The following is a 12,801-nucleotide window of genomic DNA, read 5'->3' as shown; positions in this document are numbered from 1 at the left end:
AAAACTACAATTTGCCTCATCAAGGCAGCGATACATAGCATCTGTATTGATATCTGTATCTGTACTCATTAATGAGTGTTGTTCATTAATGAACAACACTCGTCTCATTCGTGGAGGTGGAAAAACAAGTTCTTTGTGACATGCAAGATTTATTGTATTAAAATTTAAATGCAAAAGAAAAGGCATGAGAGTTGGCTGTTTTTGTCAATTTTAAGTTTTAATTTAAAATGTTTGCGATTTTAATATAAGTAGGCTACATGGTTAAATATTTTCGCGGATCAGTTACGCACTGCAAACGCAGCATATGTGAAAGCACTAAAGCGCGTGCTGCTCCTGTACCGCATACGCCCTGCAGATGGAGTAGGCCTATGTGTGAAACAGGCGTTAACCTCTGCTTTCTCATCTTACACATCACACTCCACTGTTATGTTGGCCATTTCAGTAGATTTACTCACTAACATTGTTGTGGAAACACAATTAATAAGCATGGAAACTAAAATATAGTATCGTGCAACAGCGCACATTCTTTCAGCTTCAGTTCTGGCGCCTCAGTCCCAATACTGTAAAACTCGACGTACATTCACATCACATGTTTATGCAGTGTTAGAGTTACACTCACAGGACACTGCACTTATTCGCAATCACAGAAGTTCATTATTTGCTCGTGCTTTAAAGCTTTACCGGGTAAACATTTAATTTTTGTTCTGTTCTGACATGATGCACTTTTTCTGAGCGTGTACGCCTGAAGCACGCGCGCACTGGCAAACTGGATTTTTGTTGGGTCAGACCCACCTTCTAGCGATGGAAAAATATGCACAAAACAAGCCACTTTGAAATGTTGTTGTTTTCATGAATACAAAAGTTGGGTGACCCTCCCCCTAGACTAAAAAAGTTGGATGACCCTCCCCCTCCCCTCAACAAAGAATAAAAAGACATGACCCTCCCCTATTTTCCTCAGGTGGTCCATTCCATTAATACTGAACGGTCCCTTATGAACCTTGATCTGAAGGAGAACACAAGACATCACCTTAGATCAGAATTAAAAATAGCGAACATTTTTCTTATGTAATTTATCATCAGATGGACAGATCATTTTTCAGGGGAGCCAGGGCTTATCCTAGGAGAGGCACTGCCTACCCCAGCCTCCCCCTAGACACACTCCTGGCCCCTACTTTGAGTGAAATAGCAAATTTGTTTATAAAACTTTAAAAATGTAAAAATTGTTCCATTCAAAATATTAATTCAAAATACTGCCTTAAACATATCTGCTACTGTCTTGAAACGCACAGCAATAAATGCAAGGTAGCTTTATTAAAAACAGAAAAGTGTTGGACAATAATCATCAGCAAAAAGCAAAGCAAAAGGAGGACAATCCACAAAAGACAATCTAGAATGTACAATTCAATACAATTGACCAATTCAACTTTTCAGTAGGCTAAATTTTTATAACATATGTAGCTAATTAAAAATATTCTATTTTTATAATTATTTCATATTTTATTCTACTTGACGCAACATTATACAGTAAAATGACCACTAAAGTAGCTATGTACTGTTATTGCATATTCAGAAGTGTTGTCACGATCACCAGCTGGAGTGCCCTTGATAGCCACCAGAGGGCACTCCACCCCAAACTATTGATACATCATCTCAGACTACATTACCCATAACCCACTACCTGGACTAGTCAACCATAACAGTTGTGTCTCATTAGCTCATTACCTCACCCTATATAAGCCTGGTTATCTCAATCATTCATTGCAAAGTCTTGTTTAGTGTTACTACTGCGATTCTGAGCTTTCTGTCTGTAGGTCCCTTGTTCATGGTTTTGATCTCTGCCTGTTCTTGGATTTTCCTATTTGCCTGTGTCCCCGTGCCCTGCGATTGAATGGACTGCTTACTGTGTGTTTATGACCTCTTGCCTGTTTACTGTATTATGTCTTTGGATAACCCTTTCAAATAAACTGCACCTGGATACCCAGCCTTTGTGTCTCGGAGCAGTAAATGTGACAGGTGTGGTGAAATACCGTGAAACCATTTTTGTACAAGAGAAGTCCTTTTTTTATTATTTGTAGTCATATTTGTAAGTTAATTGCAGTTAAAAAAACACAACCCATTATTTTTCGATAATCTTTCACACTCGGTTGTACTGTGACACTGCCACATAATAAGGGACATGTTTTTAACTCTCAGTATTGCAGTATATTTGTGTATACGATTTTTAAATGGTTTTACATGTTTCCTTATCCATTTGAACTCCTCTTGAGAAAGGTGTGTTTGTCTTTAAGGAATGGGACTCTTGTGCACAAGCACATAACAGGAAGTTGGAAGCAGCCTCTCACACGCTAAGTATCAAAGGTGCAGCATGGCCTAATATTAAGGCCTTTGGCAGTAATGCAACGTTTTGGATGCCTTAAAACACTAAGGAAGAAGAAGAAGGACTATCAAGGCCTGACACCTAAATGGGGTCGATGATCATCTACTGCTTGGATTGTGAAGGACTCTTTGTGGACACCTACCCTTCCAAAACTAGCACTTGCACTTTGGATTTTTTTATACACTGGTGGACACATATATAAATCTATACACTGAGTTTCCTCAGGACTGTTTTTTTGGTATGGAACCAACGGACTCTATGCTTTTAATAGTCTCTTTACATATATTGTGTTGTTTATTTACACTGTAAAACCCAACAAGTTAACTCAACTCAAACCGATTAAGGAAACTAATTGCGGCAAACCATTTAAGTTTTAAAATAAATACATATGAGTATTGTGAACTTATATATATTGAGTCATATTCACTCATAATTTAGTGTTCGTTTAGTCATTCATTTTGAGCATATGTAACTTGAATATTTTAAGTTCATTCCATTAAACTTTTAAAGTAATTTAAACCATTTAAACTAACTGGTTTGAGTTCATTTAATAAATCTAATCAAGTCATAACAACTATATAGCTACTCAAATGGTTTTAGGAAACCGATTGCGGTAAATGATTTAAGTTGATTAAACTCAAATTAATAAAGTTTTATAAGACAAAGGAAAAACATTGGTATAAAGCAGGGTTCCTCAAACTCGGTCCTGGAGGGCCACTGTCCTGCACAGTTTAGCTCCAACCCTGATCAAACACACCTAGCTGTGAGTTTCTAGAGATCCTGAAGACATTGATTAGCTTGCTCAGGTGTGTTTGATCAGTGTTGGAGCTAAACTCTGCAGGACAGTGGCCCTCCAGGACCGAGTTTGAGGAACCCTGATATAAAGAAATGGTCAAAGAAAAGGATGCAGTTATTAATAGTATTTATTGAAAAATAATTTATTTTACAAAAGGTTCTCAGTGATGAATGTTGTGAAAGATGGTCAGTCAGTCTCCTCACTGTCCAAAATACAAAACTGCACATGACTTCTGTCTGGCGAACTGTGAATAAACAAACAAACAAAAAAAACATTAATCTTCCACTGACAAAACTGGTTTACTCACAGCATAAATGCTAGAATAGAGGTTATGCGTGACGTCACCGTCGGCTAAGTGGCAAAAAGACTGAGCGGCAGCATTTGTTTTCACTATAAAAACACACATACACATCTAAAATGGAAAAGAGCTTTGAGATTGACAGTACAACTAGATTTGACAAGATCCAAAATGACTTACATTGCATTTCAAGGTGCACATTTTACATTCTTATCAGTTCTCAGTTCTTGCTTTCCCTGGGAAATTACCTTTTTCTTTAGTTTTTGCCATGTGAATGACAGTCACTGGAGGATAGTCAGTCAGTCTTCTTACTGAAATAGATCCAAAAATGCGCAGGACACGTTTGTCTATTTTGAACTGTAAAAAAAAAAAAAAAAAAAAATAATACATTTTCCACTGACAAAAATGTAATTTACTCACAGCATAATAAATAGAATAGGTCAGTTTGTAGTACCTTTTTCTTTCATTTTTGCTACGTGAATGACAGTCGATGTGGAGGATAGTCAGTCAGTCTCCTCACTAGACCCTAAATTGCACGGAACACGTTTGTCTATGCAAATACGTGAGAAAACACAAAAATATGAATTACTCTTACACTGACAAAACTGTAGTTTACTCATCATTATAAATGAGGAAATATGTCAGCTTGTATTACCTTTTTTTTTTTTCGTATGAATGACGGTCAGTGGTTGATAGTCTCCTCACCGATATCCAAAATTGCCCAAGGGACACATTTGTCTATGACAAAATGTGAGAAAAAACACAAAATATTAATTAGTTTTCCACTGTCAAAAAATTGGTTTACGTTACTCACAGCATAATAAATAAAGGAATAAGTCAGCTTGTATTACCTATTTCTGCAGTTGTTGCCATGTGAATGACGGGCGGTGGATGGTAGTCTCAATCACTGATAATGATCCAAAATGGCTCGGGACACTTTTGTCTAAGCAAAAATGTGAGAAAACACACAGAAATTAATTAATCTTCCACTGAAAAAACTTAAGTTTACTCACAGCATTATAAATGAAGAAATAGGTCAGCTTGTATTACCTTTTTTATTTAGTTTTTGCCGGGTAAATGTCGGTCGGTGGACGATAACGTTATAGCTGCTAGTCTCCTCACAATATCCAAAATTGCGCGGGACACGTTTGTTTACGCTAAAATGAGAAAACACAAAAAATATTAATTTTCCACTTCTGTGGTTTACTCACAACATAATAAATAAAAGAGTATGTCAGCTTGTATTAACGTTACCTATTTCTTTAGTTTTTGCCGTGTGAATGACGGTTAACGTTAGCACTAGTGGAGTCAGTCAGTTTCGTCCTCACTGATAAATATCCAAATTTGCGCGGGACACGCTCTGTAAAAATGTGACAAAACGCACACACATATAAATTACTGTTCCAGTGACAAAACTGTCGTGTACTCACAGTACAACTAACTTACTGCCGCTGATTAAAAAAAATCTCTAAGTTAGTGCTAAATGCAATGTCGCGTTGGCTTGGCGTTTCTGTGACGTGACACAAATGGCATAACTTAGTCTTATTACAGTAGTTAGTAGCCTACATTACTTTAGCTAGTCGGTCTTCTTAAGATGAAGAGTAACGACAATACAACGTTAAACGTACAAGTGCTCTAAAGAGGACGAAGCATTTTGCCGTGCTTACCTGTTAAATCTCTCCATGGCCGCCATTCTGTTCCGACTCCGAGAGTTACTTCGTGTGTGAGCTGAGCTGTGGGGGATGGGCAGATTGAAATAAATACGCGGGTTTTTCCGGTGCGTGAGGGAGAACGCCGTAGAGAGACCTAAATGTAGGCTTCAAATGAAGCAGAAAATGTTAAATGTATTTATTTAAGTGTTTATTTCATCTCCTTATACAAAAGTAATTTCTTGAAAAATAAAATTTAAAAGCTAAAATAACAAATAGGTTATTCATAACTTATTCGGTTTAAGTTCTGCTTAATACATTGCAGTTTTTGAGTTAATATCACATATTTTATTAAGTTAAACTAACTTTTTAAAAAAAATAAGTTAAATGTACTCATTTAGTTTAGTAACTTTCAGTCTTAGGTTTTACAGTGTATGTGTCATTTGTTTGTGACACATTTCTGAATACATATGTTATTTTATATCTGCTGTTTTATTGTCTTCATTGTTTACACCCAACATACAAATACTGAAAACAAGTCCCATTTTAATTGTGTTACCTCTGTCGATAGGGCTGGGTGTTAGCGATCAGTGATCAATTAGCTAGTACGTTAGCCTGACAAGCCAGACCCACATAAAGATGTTGGGTCTGGGAACACACCATTGGCAGGGTTCAATCCGAGGGACCGGATAACGGTTGTCTTTCAAATTCCCTCTGCATGCAAAAGAAAAGCACTAAAACCAACCAGCGTGTTTTCCCACCAGCGGAGCTGACTTAGTTGATAGATTAAACTTTTGCCATATCCGGTCGGCAAAACTCCGAACACATCTTCTTTTTTTAAGAATGACTTTAGTGCCGTTCTTTGTTCTTTTCTCAAAGAAAAGCTTAACTCCAAGTCTTCCAGAGTCGCAGCCAAAGCCAATTCGAAGCTCTGCTGTTTGCCAGCAGCAGCCACCATCTTTGTTTTCAAGTAGCAGGGAATTCACGCAGAACTGTCACAACTCTGCCGTCATTATGTTAAGCCCGCCCACCGACTCTATACACAATGTGATTGGCCTGACGGCCAATGGAGAGTTGCTAGACCACACTGGCTGCAAATTAAATTTGCTGCCGCTAGGGTGCATCTAGATTTCTATGCTAACAATTTGTCACAATATGGAAGACAAATCTGTCGCTACTTCCGACCTCACTGCCTTGCTTCACTGCCATAAAGTGGGTTAGTGGGTGTTCCCTGCAAACTTTTTGTGCGATTTGCTTGCCGCGACTGATTGGTGGAATTTTCTCTCACCACGAATTCCCCTGTTAAAAACAACTATTCAAAAAATAAGCTGAAATAATGTGAACAAATGGCTTGAACAAATGCTTATACCACCAATTAACAACCTTTGAGGTCACAACAAATCTGTCATTAAAGGTTTAAAAGTTTTTGTTAAAAATCAATAACCCTATGGTGAAAATAAATGGAGCTTTTACTTCCTGAACCTGGCCGTTGCACTCTATTCACAACTCCTCATGGGATAGTAAAGTAACCATCAGATACGCACTTCAGAATCTCTGCTTAAGTAGTAGGTCATCCGGGTACTTTTCACCTATAATTTATGAATACTATGAATTTGGACACACTACACATCTCACATACTGTTATCTGCATAATATATAGTAAGGAAGTAGGCATATTTAGATGCAGGGATTATTTTTGCAGTTCCAGACATACTTCAAAGAAAAAGGAAAAAAACACTAAAACTTCATCTTTCTGTATTCAGACCGGAGGTGCCCGAAAGAAGCGGTTAATAAAAGCTGCATTAAAGTTGGCTGTTTGGGATCCCACTCTGTCATCCAAGTGTTGAATGGCCAGCTGTGCAGCGGCACCCGATGCCCCGCCCACAACCCCTCCCACTGCCCCTCCCACTACCATTCCTGCTGGCCCTTCCACAGAGCCCACGATCATTCCCATGGTTGCTCCAGCAACAAACCCAAGTCCTAGTCCCACAGCCAGTGTAGTCCTGAGCCGGCTATTCTGCATTTCGGCCTTGTCCCTGATTCCTGCCCCGACACTCGCATTGTAGTTGTCCATCTGCCAGCGCAGCTCATCCCCCCGAAACTGCTCCTCCAGTTCCCGGCACGTCCTCTTGATCTCAGAGTGTCTCTTCTTGCGTAGCTTTCTCTCCTCGGTTCTGATGCTGTCCTCTGCCCTCTTGTAAGATCGGTTAATGTAATGGTGTCCACCCACTGCCTGCAGCATCCGCTCGATCTTATGTAGGAGCTCCCTGTTCCCAGCTTGGTTCCTCCAGTTCTTACTGAAGACGTGATAGCGGCCGTTGCACTGCTCCACAAGCTCACACAGGTGACAGTCGGTTCGCATGACTTTTTCGTTAAGCGCTCTGTCTCTCAGATGCCCGTCGTAAACCAAGAGGACCATTGTGTAATTTAGAACATTCTGCCCAAATTTATTTGTAACCAGCTTGGGAGTCTTCATGTCATTAGGGGAGATCTTCTCCAGGTCGAATGCGATGAGTACGGCATGAGGTCCAGGAGACGTCAAACACATTGATCTTCTCAGCTCTTTCCTCATCTTGGTCTTGGATAGGTCTTTGTTGTACATGTTCGGTCCGTTGACTACTGCAACCCGTCTTCCTACAAACTCTCCCACATTTTTCTGGCTGCTTGTAATGCTAAAAACATTCTCGGAGAACTCCTCCCTTCCCAAAATGAAGTTGGTGAGAAGGAACTGAGATGTACCACTGCTCCCGATAACCAATATCCTTAGTTCCACATCACCAAACCCTAGGGGGGGAAAAAACACAGTTACCTGAACACAAGTTATCTGAACTAAAAATGAAAATGGTGTCTTTATTAACTCACCCTCATGTTGTCTCAAACCCATTTGCTTTATTTTCATTTCAGTGGAACTCAATCACCATGTCAAGAAGTAGGACGAAAACACCATAAAATAATGTCCATATGTCTTGTGCGCTATATTCCAAGTCTTCTTCTTTCTTCTGAAGTCAGGCTGAAATTTAAGTCATTATTCACTTAAAATCTTCCCCCTGTCACGTTCATGTTCAGTTTAACTGACTTGTTTAGTTTCTTTGTCGTTGTCACTGCCGGAGTTCTCGTTTGTTACTATGGTTTTTGATTAATCCTCGCCTGTTCTCCATTCTGTTAATCATCATCCTCTGTGTATTTAAGCCCTGTGTTCTCTGTTATTTGTCTCATATTAAAGTTATGTTTTTGTATCGCGCTTCCTGGATTATTAAATACTGTTTATTGTTCATTCTGTGTTGTGCATTTCTCCTTTTGGATTTACTACTGCAATGCCTGACAGAACACAAGACCGAAATAAGGATTTAAAATATGGACTTGCTGGCCTTCAAGCTGCTTTGTCTAGAGTAAGGAAACAAGAATCTCGAGGACCATACTAGTGCCTTTCTAGACCTGGTTTGTCTTACCACCTTCCCCGACTGCCACGTGTGTTTTTTTCTTTCTAACCAGCCTAAATTAGCAGTTTAAGGTATGCCTGGCTGGTATGCCTCGAGAGAATTTCGAGAGTTTGTGGAGAGGGTGTTGGTGAATAATGGATTAGCATTCATCTGTCCCACTGAGGACGACATCAGCCCCACTCCAGATCCAGAGCCCAGCCAGCCCCCTACCCAAATCTGCACAGAGAGAAAGCCAATCGCAAACGTGGAGCCAGGGCCTGCCATGATGCATGAGCCAGAAGAATGGACTGAGCGTCCAACACAGTCTGTCCTAGTGGGAGTGCTAGTGGAGTAGGAGGAATGGAGGAAAGCACCGCCAACACTCCTGCTGCTGAAAGTGCGATGCAGGTTGCCTCTTTAAATGTGTATGAGGATTTTGAAGAGGATTATCTCCAAAGTTTCCTGTCACCACTGGTCCCGCCCAGCTTCAAGTCTCCTGTGTCTCCAGAGATCCCACCCAGTTTCCCTCTCCTGCCTCCTCTTCCAAAGTCAGCCAGTTCCTTGGCCCCGCCTTGGCTGTTTCCCTTCAATCCCTCTGCTCCTTCCCTGACGCCACTATGCTGTATGGATTTGCCTTGGGTCTTCCAGTCTCCAGCTCTGCCTAATCAAAAGGATCTCCAGCCGTCTATCCCGTCACTTTACCTGGCCCGTCGACCTGTCGGCTCACCTTGGCTCCTCCGTCCCTCGGCTCCATCGGGGACCATTGTCCTTGCTGCACCACTGGGCTCTCACGTCTCTCCAGCTCCGTCTTGGTAAGACATCGTCATCCGTCCACTCCTTCAGCCTCGTCAGGCTCCGCCTTCCCTCCAGCTCCACCTTAGTCCTCTGGCACCCTGGCTTCACCTCGGATGCTTCTCAGTACGGCTCCGCTTCGGCCTCCAGGACCATTGGTGTTGCCCGGTCTCACTGGCTCTTCGTCTGTGCCCAGGTTTCCACATCCTTCGGCTCAATCTCCGTCCATCATCCCTCTGGTGTCGATGGCCAAATCTCCACCATGGCTCCTCCCTCCGTCAACTCTGCCGTGGTCCCTCGTCCTGGCTGGGCTTTGGATTATCATCCTACCTCTGCCCTAGCTTCTCCCACCTTTTTCAATCCCTAGTTCCTAGGATCGTTGTCTCTGTGGTGTCTTCCTCAGTCAGATCCTCATCCTCTTCTAATGCCCCCACCCTTCCTCCATCAACAGTTGGAACTTTCATCAGTGCGAGGACATGCCTTCCGGGAGGGGGAGCTACTGTCATGTTCATGTTTTCAATGTCTTGTTTAGTTTCTTTGTCATTGTCACTGCCTGAGATCTCATTTGTTACTATGGTTTTTGATTAATCCTCAGCTGTTCTCCATTCTGTTAATCATCATCCTCTGTGTATTTAAGTCCTGTGTTCTCCTCCGTTTTTTGTTAAAGTTATGTTTGTTGTGTCTTTGTATTGCGCTTCCTTGATTATTAAATACTGTGTTTATTGTTCATTCTGCGTAGTGCATTTCTCCTTTTGGATTTACTTCTGCAACGCCTGACACCCCCAGAGCCAGATTTAAAAAATGGTTTAAATCTGTTTGGCAATAACAGTACACAACACTACAGTTCAAATATGCAGAATGGCATTTGAGAGCTGCAGTTGAGGGGAATATTTTCTGTACATTTCTATTATCATTTTGGTTTATTAACAAAATATGTGTATGACTTCAGAAGATTTGGAGTATAGCGCACACTTGGCTACTCTTATGGTTCTTTTTCTTGTATTATTTGAAACTTTTTCGAGGTGTGGAGCAGCATGAAACATCTCCCTTTGTGTTCCATAAAAGAAAGAAAATAATTCAGGTTTGGAACAAATATGAGGGTAAATAATGACAGAATTTATATTTTTCCATACACTGTTATAAAGTGATGTCACCAACATGTTGAATAGTTTATAATAATAATTTTTAAATAATATTGTTCTGTTTTGTTATGCATGTATATTTTGTAATAATAAAAATGTTGCTGCAATTAGATATAACAACTTAAAATTTGTTGAGATAAATTAAATATCCAACCCTAACTAAACTAAACTAAAGTTAACTAAACTTAATATTTTAGGTCAAGCACGAATACATACTTTAAGTCGAAACAACACATTATTTCTTATTCTAATGTTGAAATTTATTTAAATAATTTTTTTGCAGTGTAGTTGTAAATTAGACTTCTTGATTAAATAAGAAAAAAGAGAAATATTCAGTGCATGTGTTCAAAATTCATACTTATCCAGATGCATTTAGAGTCAGAATACCCTTGTGAAAAAATTAAACATTAACATACTTTTAAAAGCAGAACTTATTACAGAAATATTATAATTTAAATAAAATTATAATTTATTTAATGTTTTCAGATTAATAATTAATTGCATGTTATTTACAATTTAATTTAAAGTATTATAAATGTATATGAAATGCAGTTAGTTGAACCCACAGACTTCTATATGTAATTTCATAATTACTTCTATCATTTCATAATTACTTCTATTGTCTTTAAAATATGGTTAAAGTTATGCTGAATGTACTGACAAGCATTTATGATAAACTAAAATATAATTTCATGTAATTTCTATTGAAATTGTATTTAAATATATTTGCAATTATACATACATAATAAGTTGCAAATTAGTACATTTAAAATATATTAACTTCAAATGTAATGTCAAATAACACTCTACAGTTAAAATTATAATCAAGTACTTTTCATGTGCTTTAGTATGTTTATAATCAACATATCAAAATAATTGAACTTTTCGAAAGCATGACAAAATGTTAACAACAAATGATTTTAGTTTTTTAATTTGACATTTTTACACAGTTCACTTTTTAAAAGTGTACTTAAATGAATTAAGAAACATAGACATGAAAGTACAGACTCTTTAAATAATATTATATAATCTGCAATTATCACAAAGAATAGCCGCTGCATGTTATGAAGTAATATCAAACTTACCTGCTCTTTTAGGCATGTTTCCAGAGGCTTCTTTGTTTTATTGTTGTTGATGCTAAGAGCTTAGTATTAAAAAATAATATTAGTCAGATACCACATTACATTAGTTTTGTCATCTCTGTTGATAATGGACAAGCTCTACTGGATGGAATATGGCCTGGAGACATGGGGAATTGAAATCACTCACTTGCCCAAACACCCCACCCAACACAAACACATGACTTCGATTTTGACTGCATGAGTTGAATCATATGGCAGAGGAATCACAGTTTCAACTGAAAATACATTTTGTTCAATATGATTTATGCTGGTTATAGTTTTTGTGTTTTTAAAATATATTGTTGTGTATGAAATGCATGTCTCTTATCATCTTAAACACTGATTGTTCAGTCCTTTTTGAACAACAAAAATGTTTTCAAATGACAACAATCCTCTAAAATATGTATAGGCTAGGTTGATAAACACAACCATTAAGCTACAGGGCACAAGACAAGTTGGTTGGTGATGTGTTTGGCTTAATAGTTGGTATAAATGTACACCAACACGATAGAGTAAAAAACTAAAGGTAATATATATATATATATATATATATATATATATATATATATATATATATATATATATATATATATATATATATATATTACCTTTAGTTTTTTTAATTTTTTAACTTTTTAATTAATAATTGTATATAAATCTGTGTTTTTAATTGCCTGTCCTGATGTCTGACACTCAGGGTTCGTGTTCCTTTACCTTTTCCATGACCTACTAATACTAACAATGTTTATCGATCAAAATAGCCTCTACAACTGAACATAACTGACCATGGCTAGACGCATGTACAGCTTATTACATCATCTAAATAGAGGTAAAAGTGGATTCACAGACATGGAAAAATAAATGAATGGAATAAACAAACAAATAAATAAATAAGACATTGTGGGTGATGATTTTTTTCACCCACAAATCCCCCTGTTGTTAAATAATTGTATCCCTTAAAACTCATCTTTGATCACCAAACTTGCATATTTAAACGGTTTTTGCTTGAAAAAAAAAAGAAGGTATTCATGCCTTAAAATAGCTCTACACGTTTGCCTCATTTAGGCGGTTCTATGAATATGCAAATTAGCCCCGCCTCCATTCACTCACCAGCTCAGAGATCTACTCGGCGAGTGCACAGTAGGAACTCATACCTGATGGCGACGTGGCGACGGCGTATATGAGACATGTATGAAAAATATGTATG

At 38.4% G+C, this 12,801-nt stretch overlaps 1 protein-coding gene and 1 long non-coding RNA gene across 2 annotated transcripts; both read right to left on the bottom strand.

Moving 5' to 3' along the window:
• Window positions 1-3,282: 3,282 nt before the first annotated feature.
• Window positions 3,283-5,264, bottom strand: LOC311073017. The gene is made up of 8 exons (XR_014604101.1): window positions 5,139-5,264; window positions 4,726-4,831; window positions 4,522-4,628; window positions 4,323-4,414; window positions 4,127-4,209; window positions 3,926-4,021; window positions 3,720-3,828; window positions 3,283-3,417 (listed from the first exon to the last, which is right to left on the bottom strand). It is a non-coding gene; the product is annotated as an uncharacterized lncRNA (long non-coding RNA).
• A 285-nt stretch (window positions 5,265-5,549) lies between these two features.
• On the bottom strand, window positions 5,550-11,695 carry LOC311066623 (GTPase IMAP family member 9). The gene is made up of 2 exons (XM_084087904.1): window positions 11,559-11,695; window positions 5,550-7,904 (listed from the first exon to the last, which is right to left on the bottom strand). Exons 1-2 carry the CDS (start codon window positions 11,572-11,574, stop codon window positions 6,880-6,882), a joined length of 1,041 nt encoding a protein of 346 aa, XP_083944030.1. The 5' UTR covers window positions 11,575-11,695; the 3' UTR covers window positions 5,550-6,879.
• Between the last annotated feature and the right edge of the window lie 1,106 nt (window positions 11,696-12,801).

The sequence above is a fragment of the Abramis brama genome (assembly GCF_963993115.1).
Source record: "Abramis brama genome assembly, chromosome: 1".
Taxonomy (NCBI): Eukaryota; Metazoa; Chordata; class Actinopteri; order Cypriniformes; family Leuciscidae; genus Abramis; species Abramis brama.
This window is presented reverse-complemented; position numbering and strand designations above follow the sequence as displayed.